This window comes from Athene cunicularia (assembly GCF_003259725.1).
Source record: "Athene cunicularia isolate RWA chromosome 2 unlocalized genomic scaffold, athCun1 chr2_part1, whole genome shotgun sequence".
NCBI classification, from domain to species: Eukaryota; Metazoa; Chordata; class Aves; order Strigiformes; family Strigidae; genus Athene; species Athene cunicularia.
In genome coordinates, this window is record NW_020799095.1 from 108,951,144 (window position 1) to 108,978,202 (window position 27,059).

The 27,059-nt window shown below is 37.1% G+C and overlaps 1 protein-coding gene across 2 annotated transcripts in view; it reads left to right on the plus strand.

Moving 5' to 3' along the window:
- The first annotated feature begins 7 nt into the window (after positions 1 to 7).
- UBE2V2 (ubiquitin conjugating enzyme E2 V2) overlaps positions 8 to 27,059 on the plus strand; it is a 32,251-nt gene continuing 5,199 nt past the window's right edge. For both annotated transcript variants that reach the window (XM_026842135.1, XM_026842136.1), the window contains exons 1-3: positions 8 to 40; positions 18,400 to 18,545; positions 22,355 to 22,480. In XM_026842135.1, the coding sequence (XP_026697936.1) occupies positions 25 to 40; positions 18,400 to 18,545; positions 22,355 to 22,480 (288 nt within the window). In that variant the 5' untranslated portion in view covers positions 8 to 24. The remainder of the gene's footprint in view (positions 41 to 18,399; positions 18,546 to 22,354; positions 22,481 to 27,059) is intronic.

A 27,059-nucleotide genomic window follows, 5' to 3' on the forward strand; every position in this document is an offset into this window, starting at 1 on the left:
AGGGTGGGGGGGGGTTTGGACAAGATGGCTGGATCCACAGGTCTGTGAGGGGGGGTCTCGCTGGGCCTGGGGCTGTTGCGGGGAAGCGGGGCGTTGGGGTCGGGCTCGGGAGGCGGCCCCGTAAGGGCCGGAGGGGTCTCCTTCCTCGGGGTGGGGGGCGAGCTGCCTCTGCCGGGAGCGGCCGGAGTGGGGAGGAGTTACCTTCTGACAGGGGGATAAGGGGAGCGACAGGGGCGCCGGGCCGGGTTGTGCTCCAGGCACGATCCTCTCTGTCTGCAGGGCAGCGACACCCCTGTGGGAGCCTGGCCTAAGGGGCGAAGGAGGGGAGAAAGGGCTCTGTTTTCTGAAATGAGCGCAGTGGGGTGCTGGAGAAGACTTTACCTGCTGAGGAATAGTAATGGATAGATGCGTGTGCGTACAGGGAAGGGAGATATCGCTAGCCTGGTAAAATATTTGTACTAAAGATTAGTACCAGTGTACTATCAGGTGAGTATAGAAGTGTAGTAGTATTTAAAATAAAGGGTTGATTCTTTCTCCTCTTCATGGAGGGGAAATGGGGACAGGCCTGGGTTGTGTTTTGGGGTACGGGTACTCCAGTTTGGTGGTGACTACAGCGTAGTGAGGAAGAAGAGCAAAGCATCTTGCTCTCTCACTAGACAGCCATTGGAGCCAAAGAGTCTCTCTTATACGTAAATGGAAGGGCAGAGAGCTGCAAGTCATCCGAGGAATCCTGTATCAGTAACCAGTATAGCATGTGTTGAGCCTTTGTGTGGCAGAGTATTGTGAAAGGTGGTGGCAGAGAAAGGGACAAGAATATTGCTTCAAGTGCTAAATGCAGAAGTTGAAGCAGCACAATTATGCTGTCTCAGTTTCATTTCATGAGAGGCTTGAAATGTAAAAAGACTGTTCCCCAGTATGAAAAACTGAAGTCTTAAGGGCCTCATTTCCACTTCTCTTGCCCTTGAGACTTTATAATTGGGATTGACAGGGCTCAGGACAGAGGAATGAATGGTTAGTCTAGAGTGAATGTTGGCAACTAGTTTATTTCTGCTCCAGATCAACTGCATCATTGAGGGATTGAGAGTATAAAGAATCAGAAGAAACTTATGTGTATTGAAACTGGTACCTTACTGTTGATTCTGTGAGGAGAACTTGGGCAGGTTTTTGGGGTAGGAGAGTCCTCTCCACTTAGTAATGTGACTTTGGGGATGTGGGATTTACAGAGTGGAATTTGGTGAGGTTACAACAAATTGGGGCATAGAGCAGCTCTTGCAACTCTGAAAGAGCAGACCAAAAAGACAAATTATTACCTATGATAAACTGAGCTGGAATGGATATATTAGGGAAACATGTTTACTCAGCTGAGGATTACTCCATTTTATTTTGTTAAAATTTATTTACTTCCTGGTGTCTAAGTTTAACAGGATTTTATGATTAGTTTTATTATGCAGCAATTCCCAGGGACTTCAGCTTATGTCTGGGTCTTGGCCTGGCATTTCCTGTAATGCGCAGGAAGTAAAGTTGATTTCGGTCATGTGTATTGAATATTGACATTTGCCATCACAGTCCATTCAGTCTGGCTAGTGTAGAATATCAGTTACTAAAAATCTGTGTAGTAAAAAAAGCTATTTTCTTCCTACAGAACATTTAATTCTATAAGAAGAAATACTTTTTGACTAAACTTTCTTAGTTTTATTGCTATAAATGCTCTTCACTCTTACATGTGATATTTTAGAAACTGTACGCTTACTCAGTGTGATTGTTTTTATCTTGGAAATATAGCCACACAAAAAGTTCAAGAAAAGTGGGAGGTGTAGAAAACTATTTATACATGTATCTTCTCCAAACAATGTAGAGTGCTAGTACTGCATGTATGCACTGTTCAAGAAATGAAATTGTTTTAGTAAAATGAAGCAAGCAGACCGAATCATCAACAGAACTGCTGGGAAAATTAGTCAGGGCTTCTAAAGGAAAATACTTACTTCTGTGGAGAAAATACTGTTGTCTTTTTATTGGTATATGCCTAGATTTTGGGGGTGGGTGGGAAGGGGTGTTTGTTTTGTTGTTTCCACATAGTACAGAGAAATTTAGATTTTTAGGACTTCACACAGAAGAACTGCCGTTGCCAGGAAGTTGTGTTATCCTCATCTGTGGAGGAGGGAAGGGAATGATTTGCTATAGATGTAAGATTTAACTCTGCCTAGCTCTGTGAATTTAATCTGCTCTTCCTATAAAGTTAAACTTAATCCTTATTTGTTTCAGAAAAAAATGAATATTTTGGTTGCATGAAGTCCAGGAATGAAATTCTAGCCCCAAGGAAGTCAACAGCAAAACTTGTACTAGGTCAAGTGTCTTAGTTTTATCCCAGAAATTCCTTTCCTGGGCTCATTAGTTCTTTAAACAGTTAGGTAAAAAATGACATGCCTTTAAACAACAGATAATTTAGTTGCTCTTTGATGTGTGCTAAAGAAACTGTTTATGTCAGTGTTATATTATTGTCAAATAAGTATCTGCTATTTAAAATCACCTGTATTGACTAATTTTACATGTAGATATTGCGTTTCATAGAAATGGATATTTGTAAGCTGCAGTTTAATTGATCTTACAATATTGCAACTCCTTCCACTTGAATCTGGACCTAGGTTGTGTGGGTACTGCTGGAGGTCTGGGGAAAAACAAGTCAGTTTTATAAAGAAGAGAACAGCTGTTGATATAATCAGCCAATTTCATACTCATCAGCTGGAGATTTGTTCTGTTAATGTCTTTGAAAATACAGAGCAGAAGATGTAATTTAAAAATAGTTTCAGGTTAAAAGAAATAATTTACCACAGCATGCTATTTAAAATCTCTTGTGTAACTAGAGAAAAAGAAACAGATCAAGAACATCATTAAAAGGAGTTAATTCATGAGTCAATGTTTGCATTTCCATAATTTGGGTTTAACTTAAAATTACTTTATGTATATAGGGTATAGGTACATTTAACTAAAATGTGAATGTTTCCTAAAAGCAGTGATCATATCATTAAGTGGTTAGAATTTGTGTGTGAAAAGATGAGAATTAAGGCAGCGTTGTCTAATACTGTGCTCTAACTATGGGCTGCTAAAGCTTTTGTCTCCTTCCTCCTCAACGGAGGGCTTCAGTAGCTTGGGGGAGGGTGAATAGGGCTGGGTTAATGAAAACTCCCCTGTATTTGCTGAAACTGTGCACTCAGGGGGAAAAAAATCGACTGATCTACAGTCAGCAATTATATGTGAGATTCCGGATTTACTTCTAGTATGTAGTTGCAAGCAACCTTTTTTGAAAGTGTGCTTTATGTCTTTGAAGGAGCACAGCTAGATCCCAAACAAGTTTTCATGTTTGGTTTTTTTTTTTAGTAAAATCCCTACTTCTCATTTCCAGATATTCTGATCTTTAAGGATGAATCTTCTTTGTGTGACTTATGTTGCCCATGCAAAAATATATTTCCCTTTGAATTTATATACGACTGATCCTTTGAATGGAAGTGGCACAATGCTCAATGTCAGTGCCTTGTTCTCTTAACTTTGGATTTTATTTCTATTTGGAAACAGTTAGTGGTGGTGAAAGCAGTTCTAAGTGTGCATGATGGCAGCTGTAAGGAATCTGATATTAAAAATGAAGGGCTGAAAGTGGTCTTGAGTGCATTCAGTCTAACCCCCTGAGCTGTGAAGCAAGGACTGACTGTATCTTTCCCAGTGATTGGGGTTTTTGTTGCTAAAATCCTCCATTGAAAAAGATTCCATAATGTGAGATGGGGTTTTTTAATACTTTCCCTTAAATCCTTTGCAAGTCTTCTCCATTCCAAGTCGAGTTGATAATCTGTCTGTCCTGTGCTTAGGGAATAGAGATTGATGGATCACCCTACCCTGTGTGGAGACTCTTAGATATTGAGCCATTCAGAGGAGTAATAAAGGAACTTACATGAATAAGTGGGATGTAGAAGTAATGTTTTAAAGACTATTTTTTTCCATATAGGAGATGGTATAATTTAAGCTTTGAATCTAGAGAACTTGTGAATTAAACTGCACAGGTAGGCTTCTCTTGTCCTCTGACCTGTTGGATGCCCATTTCCTCCCTCTTTTTTTCCTTGTGGAGGAAATAGTTGTCTGGTTTTATCTAGTATGTTTTACCTTCAAGAATGTATTACTCTCTCCACTTTTTTCTATTATGCTTCCATCACATGGTTCACTTACCCAGAACCTGTCCAAGAAGTCAGTTGAAAAGCTGTTTAGAATTCTATGGTCCTCTTAAGTTTGTCCTGTGCATTTATAATGTTATTTCTGTAAGCACAGAATTCTTGAAGCTGCAAGTAATCAGGCAAAACAAAAGAAGTAAAATACTGTATTCTGTGAGGCAGCAGGCACTCTGTGTGGGGCATTTTTCTATCCTGTCCTATGCACAAGAATTGCAACTGTGATTGTTCTGCCTGCTTAAAAACATCTTGGCAAGACGCAAATAATTTATATGTGCTTCAGCTGGGTTGAGAACAATCTAGTTTACAAGTGACTTTTAAACTATATATAGACCATCAGTTCTTTCCAACTTCGCAGCATATATAGGCAAGTTACTCTGTTTCTTCTCAGAGCTTTGTCTGTATCGTTTTCCTTCTTTGTTGCTGGTATTTTACAACTCTGTCTTTGAATACAAGCCCCAACTTATGTCTTTCTGCAACAATAGCTGTGTAAGAGTATGCTTACAGACTGAACACCTTTCTTCTGGGATAAAAAAGTGGTCTACCTTGTAATCTTATATTTAAGAGTTTGTTTGAAATCCAAGGATGTTATCAGGCATAGCTTTAAAGCCCATTATCTAAACTATTCTGTACAATCCTGGAAAATTTTAGCCTGGTTGAAGATAGAACACACAGTTTCAGGAAGGTATGTCTTTCAGCAGTTGGAGGCAGATGCTGCATACTGTAAATCTAAGCACAGATGAGAAGGCTTCTCATGTGTGAGAATTAGATTTACAAGTGTCATGAGTAGTTGGTGGAGTTAAATTGCATACATATTTGTTAGTGTTTGTGTTTTGCCTTATGGAAGATTTTTCCAAAGGCAGTGTTTCAGTTTCGCATGCTGCGGAACTGTTCAGCCTTGTTTTGTCGACAGACCCTTCCTCGTCTCTCTCCCTGCTCTTACATGTTTTTTCCTAGCCTATAGGTTGTGCTTCATCCTGACCAAAATTTTATGTAAAGTACTAGATCAGCTTCAGCTACTCATGTCGCTTAGGTTTTGTTGCCATCCTGTCTGAACTAGCCTGTGGGAGCCTCCGCACAGATTGTGGAAAGACAAGAAGGTGCTATGGAGAAAGTGTTCAAAATAGTCTCGATTTAAGCTGCACTCAGAAGGGTTTTGCTATATGCTATCCTGCCCAAAAGAGTGTTTTTCTTTGCATTTGTCAATTGGAAGATGCTAGTGAGATATAATTCAAACAATATTTTGAATAAAATCAGTACATCAGTGCAAAAACTTATGACTGTGAAGCTGTCAGACTGGTTCTGAATAACATGAGCTTCTGTTTTAGTCTTTTCAAAAATGTGTGGTGCTTTAAGTACATGACTAAATCATTTCTAGTTAGCATTTTGGAACAAATGGAACCTTCAGCACTCAGAATTTCAGAGCTCTAAATTAATCCTTTATTTCAGAAGGAAGAAAAGCTTCAACTAGATTAAAAATAATTGTCAGAAACATTACGTCTAACACCTAGATAGACTCTGTATCCTCTTTTTTAAAAATTGGTGTATTGGACATATTTAACCTACATGAAGAAAAAAAATCACCTCCATTCATTGCATTTCTAAATAGTCATAACTGGGTAGTTAAGTGCGTTTGCAATTTGCTTGAGTAAATCAAAAACATTTTTCCCATACTTGTAAAAATAGTGTCCTATACTCAGGATATCAGTATAGTCTTAATAAAATGTCCAGTTTTAGTCACAGAACTTTTTCAAGGAAGAAATTGTAAGCTTGCTTTCTTCTCACTGAAGTAGAATATGTGATAATGTAAATATTAAATAATTCAAATTTTTGAGTACCATGTAGAGAATAGCAGGCTGGAATATGACTGTCACACAAATAATGTAATAAGGTAATTCAATGGTGGTTCTTGTTACTAAATATGTGATACTTGGTACTTTTGCTGATTATATCCATAAGCGTATGCTTATGTGTATAACTGAAAGAATAACAATGGATCACACTATTTGTTTTACATAGATAAATGATCTTTATGCTTTGGACTGTGGGTGGGTGCTGAGTCATGTTGGAAAGGACCTTCATGCAAGCCTTAGAACAACTGTTTGCTAATCAATGACTTGTAACCCGTTTTAGACAGCTTTACAGCTTTGCTAAACTAAATCCTTGATGCTACTCTTGTTATCTGGGTCACACATTGTATTCTTACTGTTAAAGCAGACCCTGTGAAAGCCATTTCATGACAAGAGACTCTGGCCTCTGCTGGGTTCCTCTAGTCTCTCACTCCTCCTGTCCCTTTATCTGACTTTTTTTTTTTAATGTCATCATACTTTAAAAGATAGCTTAAAAAGTGGGTAATTGAAATTATTTTTTCTCTCTGTCAGCACGATCTTAAGTTTAAAGTGAAACTTTAAAAAATTGAGCCTATCTGCCATTATATCTTTAGCCTTCTTTGCCTTTATGTAGCTTTATGTTTTTATTAGTCGGGTTAACAACTTTGTTTTGTTGGTTTGTTGGTTTTTTGTTTTTTTGTTTTTTTTTTTCTTCAGAGGAGAGAAATTGGAAAGATTTTTTTCTCTGATAAAATCTTGATTCCTTAGACTACTAAATCATAATTAATATTGCTGGTGGTTTTTTGAAGTGATGGATATCTTTTCTAAACCCTCTTTACTGGCTTCCTGCCTTACATTGTTTTGTACAAAATTGACATAGTAATAAAAATCTCAATTTGCTAAGCATCGCAATGTGTCATTTTTCATAATGTATCATTTCATATATTAAAACATATGGGAAGGTACCCATTGAACCGTTTAATAATCTCAATTGTGTTTCATTCAGTGGTTGACTATAAAGAGTTAACTTTTATAAACCGTAGTCAGGCTTGCCTTTCTACCCTTCACCAGAACAGCTTGGATGTCTATTGATGAGCTATTTAGTGACTTAACTGTTTAATTCCTGTATGGTTTTTCTTATGGTTAGGCACAACTGGACATGCGGTGTCGATGTAACTAAACCCTGAGTTAACAGTGATCTTGTTTATAACAAAAAAACCTTGCACTTAGATATAATAACAGATTGATGAATTTATGCCATTAATATTGGTGCAGATCTGTAAAATTATTTTTAAGCAATTTATACCAGTTTTCTTTTGGGACTGCAATCTAGGTTTTTTGTAATTTTCTATTGGTGTGATAACTATTTTATTTGGGGCTTTTTGGATGAGGTATTTTAATTGCTTACATCTTGTGTGGATGCTTTGCAAGATTTTTTTTTTTTTTTTCCCCCTATGAGCTTGCTTATGCCCTCACTGTTTTGAGTCTCAGGTTTATATCTGTAGTGGAGGAAGCTTCAAGCTTCTTCATTAGTGCAATTTACATGAGAACCATTAGTAATTCCATGCCAGCAACTGTACTCAAGATAACGGGATTTGCATGAAAATGCAAATACGGTGTGAAACAAACTGTAACTGTTGTTGCATCCTTGCTAACAAAGTTTAGTCCAGCTGGAGTTTCTCTTGGATCAGGACTATATTCTGTGTGTGCACATACCCAGTCTTAAAGAGCTCCGTGTGCTTCAGCTCACTGCTCACATACGACAGCTCTTACATTTCTTTACTGTTGTACCACGTACAACTTTAGGATGTTTAGGGTACTGTTGCTATGTGAAAAATCAGGAGAGTGAAGAAGGCATTTGGAAGTTGAACTTCAGGGGGTGAGGAATGGAGGTTTTCAGTGAGGCATAAGCCTTGGTCAGGAGAGGTGGTGCAGAACGGGAAAAACCTGCTGGGATTTGTGAGAAATAGCTTCTGCATGGATGCTGGTCAGAGTGGAGCAGCTCTGATGAATCAGGTAGTTAATAGCAGCCGCATCTCCCTCTGCTGCTCCTCCGAGAAAGGTAAGGGGAAGAGTGACAGTGGAGAGCAGGGGAGGAGGGGAAAGAGGATTGACTGAGCGTGGTTAGAAGTGAATAAAACCTAAACTGATACAGTATTTTCCTGGAGGACGTTGACCATCACAGGAAGAGCCCTGTCCACATGGCTGCCTTCAGTAAATAATCTGATGAATTATGGAACAGGATTGGTAGAACACAAAATTACTAGGAGAGTTAGCTCACTTTGAGAGGCAGGGTAAGAGAAAAGAAAGGAGGACTTAGGTGAAGATGCCTTGATAATGGAGCTATTTGTTCTGCTAGTAATTTCTCATGCTTTAAACCATAATTAATAAAACCTAAAATAGCACAGACTTTTTCCTACAAAGTTATACATTTGGAATGCTCACTCTGCTGGAGAAGTCAAGTTTGAGGTCTCTTTGTTCTTACTGTGAAACCAACTGAAACACATCGAATAAACTGATGTTGCTTTTGCAGTTTTGATATGCTGGAATCTGTTACTCCAGCATCAAGATTTGTGGTTTAAGCCATTTTAAGATGTGTTTGTAAGTCAGGTTGTGTTTATGACATCCCAGATCTATAGAAATTAATTTCTTCCCACTAACCAAATTAAATAAACTTAATAAACTTTAATATTCTTCATATATTGAAAGATTTATTATGATTTTCTGGTGTTTAAATACACTTTTAAAAAAATTAAATGTAAGCTGGAGCCTTGTAAAGCAAACTGATATTACCACCTCTCCTTCCCTGTGAAGCTGTCCATTGCTATATACTACGTTTTCTATTTTGTGCATGCAGCTGCTAAGAGGTATATAAAAAGGTAAAAGAGAGAATTGGATAGCACCGAATGCTTCTGAGGTGGGCTTGGCCTTGAAAGTGGGAGCTGACAGGTAGGGGACCATACTTATGCTTATAGCCTTTCCAGGTTAGTAATCTGCCTGCCTCTAAATGTGGAAGTAAGTTCTGTTTTCCTCTGAAGACCTGTTGTACTGTATTTGGCAGCACGATGTGGAGCAGCATAAGTATGAAATGAAAATTTTAACACGGTGCAACTAGAACTACTACTGAAGAAACAGGTCAACATGCAAATATAATTATGTTTAAAATTTATAATTTTCAATTATTATTTCTAGTAGATAAGTGATGGTGTCCTAATGTTCTGAATATGCATAATGAAATTGAAAGTAAGGGGGGAAAATCTTATGTAAATGTGTTCTGCCTTCAATGAAATTACTGTTTTTTTAAATGCTAGTGTTTATGCCCTACCCTACAGATATAAATACCCCTACAAACCTCCAGACCTTTTCCTGTCAGCCAAAATGTGTATGCTGGGTTGCAATAAAAGACTGAGGCTTCTGCTGTATTAACATAGTTTCTCATTAGCTGCCTTCTTAGTGTAAGCTATATATAGAATGTTTATGGCAGTGGCTAGAGTCTAATATAAAGGGAATTCCTATGGAAGTTCTTTTAATGCAGCCTAACTTTAGTTCTCAGCTGTGTCTGTTAAGATACCAACAAATGTAAGATTTCACTTAAGTGAAATAAATAGAAATTATCACCAGTGTAATTCTGAAAAGGAATATTGTTTTAGTTAAAACCTACCTTTTGGTTAAAACTAAGATGAATGTTTATAGCTTTCATACTGCAGTTTCTTGAATCCTGCTGGGCAGTGTTTCTCAGCAAGTGACATATCTTCATAAGAAAGAAATGAAAACCGAAAGCTGGTGAAATGCATGCTTTAACTTCAATGCAGCTCCTAGAATTGCAGCTCCTCCTTGAAGTCTTCCAACCTGTTTGCTTTCACTTTTTTTTTTTTTTGTTTTAAACATTGTAAAAGGCAAAAGAAGTTAACCTGTTAACACTGCTTCTACATAGCCAGATATATCATGTTTTATATAAATATGTGTGTGTATATATATATATATATATATATATATAAATTTTAATCCTGCAAAGAGGTGGAATAGCCCATTCAGTTCACAGAATCATCTAGGTGGGAAAGGACCCTGGAGATCATCTAGTCCAACCGTTCGCCTAGCACAGTTCCCACCTACAGCATATCCTTAAGCTCTAAATCGACCCTACTCTTGAACACCTCCAGGGATGGGGACTCCACCACCTCCCTGGGCAGCCCGTTCCAACACCTAACAACCCGTTCTGGAAAGAAATGCTTCCTAATATCTAGTCTGAACTTTCCCTGGCACAACTTACCAGCTCTGAGTACAGACAAGTTCTTTTTTTCTTGTATCATGGCAAAACTGGCTCTAAATTGTGATAAACACTGGAGACATTGAATAAATGGCCATTTGCTCTGTGCATGTTCATTGACGTATATCTATTTGCTTGAGCTGTGAAAACTTACCTACTACTCACCTCTTTTCTTATTAATTCCTGAAGTTAGTCATCTTGGTTTGTTTCATTTTAACATGGAAATAGATTTTTACCTGATTGTCAGACTTGTTTTTCTTCTTGAACTTCTATTCCTAGAAATTTTCCATGAGTAAGCTCAGTTACTTAGTCTTCATGAGTCTGCAGATCTAAACTGCAGCTTAGCCAGTTGCAGATGGTAATGACAAGACACTGTTCAGTTGATCAGTTGCAGATGGTAATGACAAGACACTGTTCAGTTGATCTGACACAAAGTGTACTTTAGACACTAGCAAGATGGAGGAGATGACATTCAAGATCACTGTTGGGTTTTGAGGGGTAGCCCATGGTTAATTTTGGAATTACAGTGCTTTGGGGTCTCTGTTATGTCTTGCCTTTTTATGTCATCTGTCTGTACTGGCTGGCTTTAATAAAGTCCTTCTGTATTCTCTTATCACTGATAAAAACACATCTATTTGGGTTTATGTGACAAAATCAGTGATAATTGGAATTTTCCTGTGAAAGATATACTTGCATTACATGGATGTTTCATCCATACACGCTAGAACTGCTTAGTGCCTTACCATCCTGACCGGTATGTATGGGCCACATATTACTGCTAAATACCATCATTTCACCATTTAAGGTAGCGTATTATTTTCCCAATTTAAACTCAAAATTGTTAATGCAGCATGTTCTGTTGCCTGAATTTCATTGCTTTGGGACATACTTGCTGAAGAAAAAGTAGAGAAAAACAAAATATAGTAAACGTAGCTTTATAAATACTATGGATATACAAAATTATGCATTTTAATTTTATTGAAGTACATCGAGACTTGATTGGTAAGCAGTTCAGAGAATTGGGATGTACCTGTAATTCGAAGAAAGCAGAAGTTTCAACTGCTAACAGAAATATTAAGATGTATCAAACTCATTTAATGAAAGTACAGTTTTCTCGGTGCAGGCTCACTGTGTGTTTGGTAGCACATTGTTGGGTTGATTCACAGATTGAGTTCTGCAGCAGCAATTGGATGCTTTGTAGCTACTGGAAAAAATCTGTTGCTTTTTACTGAAAATGTTTATTTGCATTGAACAAGAATCATGTTGTTTTCTTGGTTATTGGAAACAGTGCTTTTACTATGTGTGTAATTACATTCTTGATTTAAAACAACAAAGTTCACTATTTAATTGCTGCATTCCACTACTAATGGTAGCAAAGGAGTTGTTTTGTAGACAAATTTGCCATATCCAGCTCTGTTAATAAACAAGTTACTAGAAGTAATTTCGGGTTTTGGAGCCATGTTACTGTGATCAACCTCAGATAATTACAATGTAATTACAATGAGCCTGGTAATACTTTTTGATAGTAGGTTCTTGATAGTCAACCTTTTTTTGGTGTATATTTGCAGAGTATTTTACTAGGCAAAAGAGTATGTGATGTGCGTAGGGTTGGCAAACAAAAACATAGATAATTTTTTAAAAAATAGTGTTCCAGCCAAGAGTATCTTCCAAAAATTTAATTCCCTGGGAATAATTTTTCAGGCAGAATATAATGTTACCATTTCTCATGCCCTAGCCCTCTTCCCTCTCTGTTGTGTATTGCACATTTCAGAGCCTGTTTAAGGCATTGCTTGCTTTATGTTCTTTTTGCGGGTGTGTGGTGAGTTGTTCTTAGTACAGTATTTCAGTTTCTTGCTTTATTTTGTCTAGAGCAAGATGACTTCTGAATTGTTCAGGCTGAAAGGAACCTGTTATTTTCTGCGTGTTTCTCTTTGGAATTTTTTATTTCTTCCCCTCCCTGCCCCAGGAGAAATTGTGTTATGGCTTAGAATTTGCAAGGCTGACAATCCTCCCTTCTTCCCTGTCATTAAAAAAACCCTTATTTTTCTGCTAGCCTGAAGCTGTTAAATGGGGTTTGAGAGTTTTTATTACCAAGCTATACATATTTTTTTTCAGTTTCTGTTAGCTGGAAGTCAGTGGGCAAAAGAGAACTCATACATTCAAAATTGTTTATGTTACAGACTTTTCCTGACACAGCTATCTCAATCAGGAAGAATACAATCCCTGGCAGTATTCTAGCTGTGTTAATATATAATTTACTGATATAACTTGGGTTTGGGTACATATTGAGATTTGGTTTTATAGCTGTGCTGGTGAATGTGCTGTCAGTATGGAGTGTGCTGGTATAACTCTGGTGGTAAAATGCTCCTGGTAACTTCCAGGAGTGATGAAGCCAAGTGCTAAGTATGATTTTAAGAGAAACTGAATGCTGGTATGGATATTGTAATAGAAATTTATTATAAAAAATAGTTTGGATATAACAGGGAACCTCACACTTTAGGCCAATCTATGAAAAATTAGCATTACGGTTCCCCTTTATCAGTGACAGGGAGAAGAATAAAGCATAGGTTATCCCACTCTTGCCTGTTAAATGGCAAAGAATCATTTGATGTGCAGGGAGCTTGGTCTTTCAACTGTGTTTGAAGGACTGTCCATTTGAATTGTTTAAAGATGTGATTTAGTGTAGCTGGTGTGCTCCATCAGATTTGACAGAGTGCAGTTGTGTGTTCTGTCTTGATGCTGATTAAATCTCTGTGCTAGTGGGTGATCTGGCATTACCAACTGTGGAACTGTGTCTTGACAAACTAGCAAGAGCAGGCCCATCCAGACAATTCTCCTTTACTGCTGCAGTGAAAGATGTACTACTAAAGAATACTGAAGATTCCTCCTTTTTGCAGATATTTTTTCAGTTTGCGCAGATTCTGAGTAAAAACATAGCTGTAACTTATTTTCTTACTTGTCCTGTGGGATAGTACTTCTTGCTTCTATTAATTTGATGGTTTAGAATGTGATGTCTGAAGTAGCTCCATATGTATGACAGTAGACCCTCCTACTTAATTTAAGTCTTTATTTACTGATTCTGCTTTTATTCTTTTATCTTTGTTCAAAGGTATTAAATTTGCTGTTAATTTCACAGATTTCTAATAGTTACCAGTTTCTGTAGTTCAGTTTCATGACTAAATTTACAAATTAAAAAGTGTTGGTGTATTTAAGCATGAGTGGGTGGTGTTTGTTTAAGTTAAATATGTTTACTTCAGCTATGTGAAGACTTGGTAAATAGTGTTTGACAGTTCCTGTGTACTGATTTGGGGGATCAAGAGTTATTTGTCGGTAAAATCCATTGTGAGGTAAGCTTTGCAGATCAGCTGCAAAGAGGTTGGAGGGCTGGTTGCTTTGTTTTGTTTTTTTGTTTTGTTTTAAAATCTTGATGAATCCAGCTATATTTTCACAGAGAGCCTTAGTCCATCATTCCAAATAGCTGTGCATGGTGCATTGCTGTACCTAATCACAGCCTACTGAGTGGAGTTTACCACTGCTCCAGCTCTGCCAGTGATAAAATCTCATGACTGCTTTAATCCCCTTCACTTGGAAGGGAGAGGTTTTAGCTGAGGGATACCTGTTAGAGGGAGTAAAAACAACCTGTCTGCACTTGTCTCAAGCCAGTTAGTGGTCCCATCAGCAAGTGGGATTGGGAAGAACAGTATTTGGCATGGTGGTGAAAGGCTAGATGCATTTCTCTCATCAGTTGCCACTACTTGTTCCAGAAGGTACACCTGCGGTCTGGGAGGTAGCTGAAAAATGGGAGTGGTTTCTGTAACTTCCTATTGCTGATGAGCTGCAAACTAGAACAGAAGGTTGTTGCTTCATTGTCCAAATTCTGTAAACGAAATACTCATTCAGATTCCATTAAGGAATATTTCAGAGTTTTTAGCAATTATTTGATGAATTGTGTTGTCTGGATTAGAGACAAAACTGTAAATTGTGTATGTGCTGTTAGCATATAGTTTCAGTTGTGCCCTCTGGAATACATGAAATAGAATTTTTTACTTTGTGCTAGGAGCAAACCTAGTTTCCAAAAGACCCAGACAGTCATTACCTGATCTTGCTTACTGGAAAGAAGGTGCAGTCTTGTACACATAGTTTGTTCTTCAAGATAGGTAGATTTGTATCGTGGTAAAGGTTATAGAATGACCAATGCAAACATGTAGAGTGCAGTACTGTGCACAAGTGCATGAGTGGAGGCTCAGGACAGCATTAGCATTTAATTCCAGTTCATTTTGCTGGTAGATTCTAAGACTGCAATTCTAAACTAAGGGTTGAGGCTTTCTTACCCACTGTGTTAATTTTTAAATTTAATTTCCGTGCCACTTGTCAGAAATCCATGAACAATGGTTTTCTAACAAAACATTCAATAGTGACTTCAATTGAAGTTTGAAGTATTGAGGATGAAACATTAATCATGTGTGCCAGGGACATAGAAGCAGATTAGCGGGGTTTTGGAGTTTGATTGGGTTTTGGGTTGGTTGTTTTGGTTGGGGTTTTTTGTTTGTTTGTTTGGGTTTTTTTTGCAAGCTAGGAAATAGTGGCCTGATAATCCCTTGTGGTGGAAAGCTCTAGCAGACATTCATAATTAAGATGTGCACAGCTTGTTGCTCTGTCCCTGTGATGTCCATGGACAAATCAGGGTATCTCTTTGGTAATAGGGTGGGAGAGGTTGTTGCCCAAATTTTAAATATAGAATTGTGTAAAAAGAAAGATATTTTCCTATAAACTCTTAGGCAAACATATTATAGTCCTTTATTTAAGTGAGCTAAGTACCTTAAATATGGAAGTGCTCTTATGAAATAGTGGTTTTATCTTAATTTATACAATCATTTTTGGTGAACCCCTACTCCTACACAGTAGAACTGTGTAAGTTTCTGAAAGGGAACCTGTTTGAATGTATCAAAGAGTTGATACATTCTAACATACAAAATTGAATTTATTCAGTTTTAGTTGAAAATAACATATCTTTTTCCTGGGAGTTTTTTCATAGGTTGGAATCTCAGTAGGGTGGTATGGTGTAGGTTTTTTTGCTTGTTTGTTTAGTTTTTAATTTCTATTTTTTTAAATTAGGTGTTTTGACTCGTTTTTCACTTCAGAGCAGTGTTTTGCTACCTAGTTCTATCACTGATAGGAATGTTAGTGTGGGGAGCCTGACACTTTCTGTCAGATGTTTTTGTCTCTTCTTCATAGCAGATCTAAATTAATTTTTGGAGATGTTCTGGAGGTTTTCCAAGTCCTTCACTACTCCCCTTGGGCATTTAAGGGAACTAGTGAGCACAGACGTAGTGGAAGACGTAGTGGAAAAACTGTGATGAACACAGGACAGTTAGTCATAAGGGGTTGTTATTTTGTAGTAACTGTCATCTCCTACAGTTTTGTGTGTTGAGTACAATTTTATGATACAACTGAGCCAGTCCAATGGCTTTTTGCCACAAAAAGCTCCCTCTTCCCCACACCCACGGTTTTACAAAGAAAGACACTGAAAGACACAGCAGTCAGTTCTGGCATTTGTCGATCTTTCTTCCTCAGTCAGTTCAGTTGAATAACTGGTTGGATTTGATTTTTGCCTAAAGGAAAAAACAGCTTTTTGCAAAATTAATGTGCCAGTTTGGCTAATAGAGGAGCCTGATTAGTGCAAGAACAACAGTTTTGGGAGAAGGCATGGTACTTCTTCTGGCAATGAACAGTTCGGTCATCTCAGCTGCAGTGAAAGATGATGGCAGGTGATCAGTAGCAAACAGGTTTTATTTCTGTCCTTTATGTGCTTTTTAAAGAGGTAGACTATAAATCAGGAGCTGTGCAGTCAGAGCAAGAATTCTGAGAAATGGTGGATTCTCCAAGCTATTGGAGAAGTTTAAGATAGCAATTGGATGCTACAATACATGGGTTTTGGCGGTGGGGGTTGTTTGTGTTTGTTTTTTTTTGCTCAAGGCCTCCCCTACCAATTAGAAGATGTTCAGTCATGTAATGCAAAACAAGAAGTGTAGTAGAAGTTTATCCTGCTGGTTTAATTTTTTTTTTTTTAATATTAGTATTAGCTTTTTATTGATAGACTCCTTTCCAGAGCATGTATGAATCTGGCACAGAAGTAAAAACTTACGCTCTATAATGTGATAGAAGCATGATTGTCAGTTCTCACCTCTAGTCTGAATTAGATAAGTAAATGTACAGTTCTAGGGTTAATAACAAGTCAGGATAGGACCAGAAGAACAGGCAAATGAATTTCAATTAAGCTTTTTAAAAGGATCTATGCTAAAGTATTGAGAAATTACCTGCTCCTTGATTTGCTATGCTAATACTTTCAGGTAATCGTATGTGAGCTCTTATCTGTGAAATTAAGCTTCCAAAGTAGTGTAACTCAATTAAAACATATTTTTGCATTTAGGTTATCTGAGTTTTTGCTGCAATGGCTGCCATTTCATGCTAGTACTTGTCAGAGTTGGGCTGGTTTGTTAAGCTGCCAGGAGACTAACCAAAATGTATAATTTCCTGCTCAGTTATCAAGCTGAAGTAGCTCATTATGGGCTGAGTGACAATACCAAAGCAGGAAGGAAGGTGAGGCCATACATGAATGATTTAATTTCCTTGCACTGTCCTGATACTGTATTCTTAATGCTTTTCCCCACAAATTTGGAGAATTTGGAGATGGTAATTTCTGCAATTTTTAGGAGCCTCTCCCTAGTCCGTGTTATTTAAAAAGAAAAAAAATTGTTTTAAGTACAGTTTAAGAGGAACCCTAGTTATGCAAGATAAGATATTTGAATAGTTGCTGAAGGATATGTTTATTTATAGTGGTCCATATGCATACGTATTGACTAAATAATCATATTTTATACTATTAGTCTTAATTTTCTGCATAGAGATGGCTTGGAATACAGGGTAGGGTAACGTAAGACCTGAAATCCCAGTGACTAAATAACTGATATGAAAAACCGTTTTCTCTGACCCCCATCTTTTTCAAATTTGCATAGCATGTATTCCTTGCTAACAACTTTGTATGTACCCAGTCATAGCGTTTCATTTTATAGAGTGCCTGGATACTTCCAGTACAAGAAAAGATCTCTAGTAAAAATAATGGAAAACACTATGTCTGTAAGTAGCTGTAAGAAAAAAACATATAGCTGTAAGCAGCTGTAAGAAAATTTAAATTTTATTGTAATATTGCTACTATATCATTGTGCATATTTTATTTGAAAATAAAAGCATGCCATGATTGCATGCACAAGTGATAATTAGCTTTGTTCCCTACATCGGTTCTGAAATATCATTGTAACTTCTGTGATGTAAAACAGTTAAGCATCCACCTGTTTAATACCTATCAATCTGTCTGTTTCCGTGTATAATAATCAAAATCCAGTAATTATAGTTCAGTAAGTGAACATTACTTGGCTCACTTTAGAGGCAGTACAACTTCATATTCTGTTGTGAATATGTCATTATCTCTCTCTAACAACTTAATCAGTGTTGCTGTGCTTTTTTTGTTTTTGTGTTAAGTGGGAATAATAATCACTAGATTAAAAAAAAACCCTTGATTTTTAATTTGTTTTCAGATATCAGTGTTTAGTTGTTTTTTTTTTAAATTGAAATCAAGTGAAAATATTTCAGTCTTTTACAGTTTACATTTATTAAGATCATTTGTGTTAAGTGTTGCATTCTTTCTTTTGGAAGGAATTTGCCATATCTGTTTTATGTGGATTCTAGTTGAGTAGAACTTGACAGACAGTGAATTGATTTTTGAAATGTACTGGCTCTGAACATTACTGTGCTTGAGAGAGAGAATCTGAATTAGGCCATCACAAACTAAAGAGAGCTCTCTTATTTCCTCTTTTATAGTTTGTATTGCTACCACTTGGTAGTACCTAGCTTCCAGTAAAGTGGTTAGTTGCTTCAGAACAATTTGAGTGCTAAATAAATTCATGCAGGAAATATTTGTTTGGCTTTGAAAGTATATTCAACAGTTGCTAGTGCGTAACATAGAAAAGCAATGAAGTTCTTTACCTTTTCCTTAATATGAGCAGTATTAATTACATTCTTCCCTTTTCTCTAGTTAAGGTACCTCGTAATTTTCGCTTGTTGGAAGAACTTGAAGAAGGGCAGAAAGGAGTGGGTGATGGTACAGTAAGCTGGGGCCTTGAAGATGATGAAGATATGACACTCACCAGATGGACAGGAATGATTATTGGGCCACCAAGGGTAAGTGTGATGAATTAAAATGTTTTTCTTAAGTTTGTAGGCCATACAAAATGCAAAAATGTTACTTTGCTACAGTGTAAAGGAATTAGTTAAAATCCAACGCATGAAGTTGTAGAAACACTGTATATTCATGTTAGAATTCATCACTTCGTGGCATGTTAGTAAGTGTTTTCAGGCTAGCCTCCCCTAGTAGATGTTTCTGCAGCTGCCTGTATAAGCCATTTGTGAATTGAGACTTATTACTGAGCTAGGAATGTATTCACTCTGTATTTCCTCCATTGCTGCATTTAAGTGTACAGTAAGTGATAGTGCAATAAACAGGGTAACTATCTTTCTGCAACGTATCATATGTGCCTGGTAATTTCAATTTTGTAGTGAACTAGCAATGTATTTTCAACTTTGACAAGTTCTCTCAAATAGTCCGTTCAGTTGTCGCGGATGAAAGTATTGACACGGTAATGATTTAGTAAAAATAATCTAGATTTATTAATAACTAACAACAATTTGTCAATACAAAATAACTCAGAAAGAAAAGTGACTTATTCAGATTCTAAAATGTCAAGATTCACTCTAACTTACTTAACGATATCTTAATTTATACATATATATACATGCGCATACACAAACCAGACATATACATACAGAAACAAAGGTAACTGAATTCAGTAAAATGAACACAAAAGGGACAAACACACCCAGCCAATGACCAGGTGAACTAGAAGCTAGCTCAAAGAAAATTTCCCTCTCGAGTTTAGAGCAAATACTCACAATGCCTTGGCATTCCTCAATGGGCGATAATTGAGACTCAAGCGGGTGGAATTCACCCTGGCCTTCCGTCTGGAGCAGACGATACCTTAAGGGTTTTGGTACCTGAGAGGCGTCCCAACTCAGGGGAGATGCTGGTCACAGGCCCACTGCTATTCAGAAGAGCTCAAAGGGTCTCTCTGGTGGTCGCAGTTTATAGGGTCCAAGTTACTAAATCATTACCGTGTCAGTACTTTCATTTGCGACATCAGTATAGCAGATTATGCATTTCAGTTGAATCATGCCTAAAGACCAAACAATTTTTCATTCCCTCTAATAAGATAAAATACATACAAGTTCAAATCCGTCTGACCTTTTCAGCTATGTAGAGTATAATCTAGACTGATAAAACCTGCAAGAGAAGTAATCATCTCTTGTGTCTTGGTATAAGCCTCATGAGATGTGAATGGACACATCTTTACTTGACTTTCATGCATGCTCTCTCGTAAGTTAAATACGATTCAAAAGATCACTGTGTAAATGAGAACTTTAAATGAGTATACTTCAGGTAGCTTTAAGTTAGGCATAAGTTAGCATATGTCTTTCACTACTAACGTGAAGTTACTATCTTGTGTGTCCTTCAGTGCTGTAGTGCTTATTGGAGGAACTATCCCAGACAAGAACAGAGATCAGAAGCTGGCCTCGGTGAAGATGTCTTTCAGAGTAACACAGTTCCAGAGTCAGAATCAGTGTAATTCAAGGTCCTTTTGGAAGTCAGTTAGTTGCAGCTTAGGGCAGACTGTTTTGAACGTGTGCATAATTGTGCTGAGCTCCTAGGATCTGGGTGCATTTGAGAAAGAACCAGTTGAAAATGCAAGCATAATTACAGTATGTTTTGGATACCAGCTTCTGTGGAATCACAGTGTTTGAATACATTTTGAAGAAAGTTTGTAGTCTTAGGGGTTTTAAAAATAACTTACAAATGTGAACTAAATAAAGTAGTGTCTCCCTGACTCTCCAAACAGCCTCCAGAACTGCCTGTGGCTGATTTCTGGTAACACATCTTTAAAAGGAATGATTATTATGTAGGAGCTCATAGGTTTTAAAAGTAAAACAACAACAACAACAACAAACCAACCTGGAACGGACTTTTAATTTTGGTCAGTTTGTATTGCTGTCATTTTACTTTCTTTGTGAAAGAGTGCATGTGAGTAATACTTTGGGCCATTTCAGGGACATGTAGTCTTGGTGTTAGAATGACTTGCAGTATGTGGAGATTGTAGAAAGTGAAAACCACCAGCTCCCAAGTCAGTGGTGGCACTTTAAGAAGAATCGCATATCCAGTTTCAGGGTTTGTAGAAGATGTTTTTGGAATTGGCTGAGTTATGTAGACAGTGTGCAGTTAGGCAGAACACAGGAAAAGTTGCTAATACTGTCCACAGCATGATGTTCTTCACATACATGGCTTCTCTAGAGCTGTACAAAAATTGCTTATCAATTCTTTTTACTTGCTTCATTTGAAACGTGAACCTACAAGGAAGGAGAAAGGGAAGATTTATTTTGGATTAAAGGAAACATTTTTCTGACCCCCCAAAAATGGGGTTTTAGGCTTTTTAGAGAGCTGGACAGGAGGAGGTACTTGGCTTGCAGTAAAACAGCAACTTGAAAAACTGAGCAAAATTGAGAAGCCACTTGGATAGTTATAAGGGAATGAGAATGAGTGCTGTTCTTAAGATTTTTCAGAGTTGTGAGCAGTGTCTATACATTTTGACCTATTTCACTATAACTGATATCCACACTCTCTGGGGAAATGGATTGTTTTATCTGAGTGAATAACGAGAATTTTTGTTACTGTTTTTCTTGCGGTGGCAGCAGCTATGTTATCTGTAGCAGGACAAGATTATTTTTATTTGGCCTTTAGCTTTTTAACAGTAAAGAATAATAGAAAGCCCTTTTTCTAACAAAGGACGTCCTGCTTCACCTTGTGTCTTTCTGACTCACTGTTCAGTCTCTGCATCTTCTCAAAATTATAGGACACAGCTAGGGTGCTTCAGTAGTCCGACTTTCACTCTGCCTTTTCATTGGCCAGAGTGGACTGTTATTTGATAACTTGACTGCATGGTTGATACTTTTACTTAGAGAGAATGACAGCTGGCTGATGCAGAACAGCTTAAAGATGGTGTTTCTAGAAAGTTCAGAGGCATGTTGCTGCTTTTGGTTCATGTTAGCTATATCTGTCATGCCAGTGGGAAGACAGGTGTAGAAACTGGGTTTATTTTCCTTTTGGAGCGGAGGTACGTGCATCAGTGACCAGCAAAGCCACTGATACTTTTTATTGTGAATGACATACTTGACAAGATTAAAACAAACAAAAAAATAGAACTGTATTAATTTCTGATTGGACTTTCTCAAAATATATTTGCACTTTGGAGTGATGTTACCTGCAAACTAGCTGTCACTTTACTGTCTGAAGTTTGTAAATCCTCTAGTAAACCAAGCAGTCCTCAGCTATGGAAGTCTTGGATGTCTTCTGGAGTGTCAATTACTTCCAGAATGATTTTTGCAAATATTGTTTTCTTCTGGTTCTTGGTTGTGTCTTAACTATTCAGTTATTGGCATCTTTGTCTTTCTCCGTTTCCATTTTTTTCACAGTGTTAGATTTTTACTTTTTTTTTTTTTACAGGGGAGAGTGGTAATTTTCCTAAAGATGATTGATTTTCTCTCAGACTTCTACTGTGCCAGAGTTGTTTTGGGAATGCACATGGGTAGGAAGGATAAGAGTAAATGTGAATCAAAAAAAGAGTTGCATTCTGTTTAAAAATTTTGTATGGTATAGTGAATAAGTAGTGTATTTTATACATATTCATCAAATAATCAATATAATCAAAACAGTGGAATATCAATCAGTAATCCAAGACCATCAGTTGATAGATAATATTAACAGATTTATTATAATTTTCTGTTTCTTGATCTTTATTCCTCTTGACTTTGCTTTGTTTTTTTAAATTTATCTATCAATACTCAGCTTTCAGTAAGATGCATTAGTCTGTCTTTTTGCTTTCTAGACAAACTATGAAAACAGAATATACAGTCTGAAAGTAGAGTGCGGACCTAAATATCCAGAAGCACCTCCTACAGTTAGATTTGTAACTAAAATTAATATGAATGGAATAAATAATTCCAATGGAATGGTAAGTTGAAATGGTAAGATCAACCATGTTGTTAATCTGTACTATAAATTATTTCTGTGAAAAACCCAGGTGAGGAATATGCATGTTGGACAGAGCTTTCACATTTAAATTTTACAATATAAGTATTTGGTTTAAATAAAATTTTAGTTGTCTATTACTTCAAATCTTTAGGTATTTACAGTATGTTAGTGGTTTTTAATGGCTGATCAGTGAGACGAGCATTATTTATAATATTGCAACAGTTGTTTCTTTTAAATGAAGCTGAAGATTTTAGTTTTGAACAGAAAAAACTTGTCTGAGCTGCATGGAGGAGGGGATTAGATTCATACTGTAACAGGAGTATTACAAACTGTCTGATGTGTCCATTAATTAAAACCATAGGTCATTCCCGATGTATCTCACTCTGGATATAATAACTCACCTGTAATGAACTGGTGTATTTAAACTCTTACTCTCTTTATACTGAGTTTATTCAAATCCAGGGTGATTCTGAGCTTCAGTCTTAAGATCTTTTGATACAGATGGTAATCGCTTTCATTTTAAAGATCAGTTTGCAGTAAATTACTTTCACTGATCATACACTTAGGGTGGGATGAGTTCATATACATGAGTAATGGCAGAAGCTCAAGCAAGTTTGCTACTCCGTTATTCACTAGGTGTTTTAATCCTGTAAGTCTAAGATAACCCACTGCTCAGTGGAAAGAGATGTGAGCTGTCTTGCATTTACAGTAGTGTATACACATATCAGCAGGAAATACCATAATATATAATATTGTATGTGTGTACATTTGTCTTTACTGAATGCAAAGTAATTGGTTAAGGTAATACAGATGAATCAGAGAGCATCTTTGGATTTTAAATAATTTGCAAGATTTAAGGATGGACGTGCATTTGTGTAATTAACAGTACTGAAATGTGAAGCTTAGTATCTTAATGACTTTAGCAGAGGGAGAGGTTCTCAGGGGTTTGTCTGAGCTGTTGTAGGTGGTAGTGTAGTGTACTAGTTGGTCATCCAAAGCCAGTGCACTAACACTTCAGAAATAATCTAGCATTAATTTGAAAGTACGTCTTGCAATAGCCAACAATTTTACTTTACCTGAAGATCTTACTAAAATTTCAGTCTACAAATTAGCCATTGCCCTTCATCACAACTGTGGCTTGTTGCCTATATATATATATGTTTGTTAAGAGGTTGTAACTAGCAAAAGCTGCCAATTTGGAATGGAGCAGAGCTTTTGGTGTTTTGTAATACTATTTTCACACCTCTCCCTTGTATTGTAACATATTATTGTAAATCAGTAAAGTATGTGCTCATTGCTTCATCTGTGCATGCCTGAGAGTATAGGTGTTGGTTTCCAGAAGCAGAATCTCAGACTTGCAGAGCCTGAAGGCTCATGTTTACTGGGTTTTAGATTTTGTTTGGAGAAGTCTATGCTCCCTCAGCTTGCTGAGTAACAGGGTGAATACTGTGACAGATCTGCCTGGCACTTTTAAAAGCACTGTTAAAATCCAGTCTTCGCTACAGGAAAATTTGTTTTCGGTAAATTTATAAACTTACACAAAACCTTCATTCAATTTTTCCCCAACAGTTCTATAAACTAGTATATTCTATGGAGGATTTGCTATGCAAATGCATAACTTTTTTAAAAAAATGAATTTAAATAGGACTAGATAGTATTTTTAATGCAAGTAATTTTCATAATTAATGAATTTAAACCATGTTTATTATGTAATTTTTAATGTGCCCATTGTCCCGGTATCTTGCATTTTAGCTTATTTCATCATTGTACTTAGTAGTGCTGGGCTCACTAGAATGTGTCAGATAAACTGGGGGCATGTTCAGCATCCTGGAACAGTTCACAGTGCTGCTTCCTGTTTTAGTTCCTTCTTTTTTCTTCCAGGTTGCTCTGCCACTTTGTGTCTGCCTTTCATTTAATAGTTCATAAACTGTTTGCTGCATTCTTTGAATGAATGACAGGGTTTCATCTTCAGACAAGCTCTACCATCCATGATGCTTCTGCATGCACTCTGTTTTTTGACATGTGGCCAGCTTTTGATCACATTGCTTATAGATGTCATGAAAAAGTTGATGACTTACAGAAAAGAGACCTGAGATAAACAGCAACCGAAATTGTATGTTGTAGCAATATTATCATACTACTCAAAACTTATGTAAAGTTGCTAAGGTACTCTTTACAGATGGGTGAAGGTTAACACCTGAGGAAAAGTAGGGCCCCCAGCATGAGTTTAGAGGGTAATAATTTCTGTTGAGTTGAAGTGCGAATGATGGAGGGGGGAGACGGATATGTGCTAGAGTGACCAGGGTTCTAAGGAACCTAGTCTCATACTGCCTTGTTGGCAGTGGTTCTCAGCCTTCTTGGCTTACAAGTCCCTTTACACTTTGCACGAAAAGTGCACACGTGTAAAGAATTTATCAATACTGACAGTTACAAGTTTATTGACTTTCTGCTTGATTATTCCAAGAGAGGAGTTTTGCTTGTAACTTTTCCATCACCAGCATATCTTTATGGATCCCAGAGATTGCTGTTTGATAAATACAGTGCAAGAAAGGAGAGGGCTACTTCAGGAGTATATTATCTCAAAAGACTTAAGTTTAGGTGCTCTGAGTCACCCTCTTAAGTTGCCTTCCTTTTCTTATCTGCAAGTTAGTTTTTGTGGTTTTATGCTTTTCAGTTTGCCTGTGGTGTTGCTCTGTTTATAGACAGAATTAGAATACTAAGTTCAGAAAAGCTAGTCCAAGTAGGGCTGGATAAAATTATTTTATGTGCTAATGGCATCACTGTTGTAAAACTCCATTTAAATTATCAGTCATAATGCTGTGGGGTCTTTTCTCTTGGAGACTTGTGTATCCTGTATTGATAAAACACAGGTTGCATTCTGACATGCTATTTATTTTCCCATGGTCTTTTGAGCATGTCTGACTTTTTCATCTGTGGGAGCCCTCTTCAGCAGTCTATTTTGCAGGATTTGCAATCATTTTTATTCATTTAGATACCATTTATGGCTGGAAATATTTGTTTCCTTTAAACTCACTTGGGACTCTGTCAGCTGTAAACCTATAAACTGTTGTCCAGTTACTGCTTTGAGTACATTTATTGTAGACTAAGCAGTTTGCTACTTTGTGAAGTTAAGATACTGGGAACATTATAAACACTGAATACTTTGCAACATTGTGTACAATTACTAAATTTCAATTGTTTAGAAAAAAAATATGCATTATACATATTACTTCTCTTGCTATTCTTCAAGGATTTACAACAGTGTACACCCTGAATAAAATAGTCTTCAGTTTGGAGTTTTAAGCTTTATTAGCTTTTATGTGACCTTGAAATTTCTCCCTCTGCATCCCAGGATGTACTTGAATATTACCTAATGTTTTTGTGTGATTTCAATATCATTTGTGTCGTTCTTCCACATATCTTATCATAGTTCTTCATAAAGTGAATTTATTGTGCATTAACTTGGAAATAAATTCTGCAACACAGAAAACAAAACCTGAGCCAAAAATCTTTACTGCTGCAAGATGTCATGAAAAAAGTTGGTGACTTGGAAAAAAGACACTTGAGATAAACAGCAATGGAAATGTTATGTTGCAGCAGCCTTTACTCAGAAAACATTCATAACATTGTTAAAGCAGGGTTTACAGTCTGTGAGTTTGTATTACAAATTCCCAGCCAAGAAAGAAAAGCTGGAGGAGCTTACTTTTAAGTGATCAGGACTTGTATTCCAGTACAGCCAGTGTGTAGAAATGCATTGTTTGAACAGCACTGGTGACTGACTGCTGTGTGCTGTAACTGAGGCACATCTCCAGACTTGAGAGAACCTACAAAGGCAAAGTAGAGGAGAAGCAAGGGGAAGGAAGACGATATGAAAACAGAATTGCCAGGCTGAAGATAGACATTGATTTGGGGAGTCCCAGAGCAACTGCCTTTCCAGCCATTTTTTGCAAGCCCAGTCTTTATCTGAACAGATAATTACATTAGATTTTGGTAGGTTTGAGAAAGAAAATTAAACCTACCTTTTTCTTCTTATCCATGTTGGTTTACTAGTAGTCTTCTAAAACAGTTTACTGTCATATGTGCTTCCACCCCCAAGTACACATCTTCCCTGTTTGGGAATCTTCTGTTGCAACCATTACCTGGTCCTTGATAGTCATTTACTCTGGCTTATTTCCCCCTTATTTTTCTCTGGGAAATTACTGATACATTTCTTTTTTCTTTTTTTGGGCAGGTCAGTGACAGGTAATGTGATCTCTCCGCAGCTACTTTAGTAGAATGTATTGTGATTCAGACTAACATGGCAATTTTTTAAACTACCGGTCTGCTGAAGGACTTAAACCAAAGCATTCAGGCAATACTCTCACCTTTTGTTCCATTTTGCTAAATTGAAGAGGATGTCAGGTTAGTGCAGAGAAGTATTAACAAATGTTAATAAGTGTTTCTGTGTGTGAGAGGGAGCTTTTAAACACCAGCAGGTATATACTAAGTGAACTTAAGATCTGAGGCCTTGTTTCTTCTGTTGCCATGATACTTAACCACCATGAAGTTTTTATTCTTTC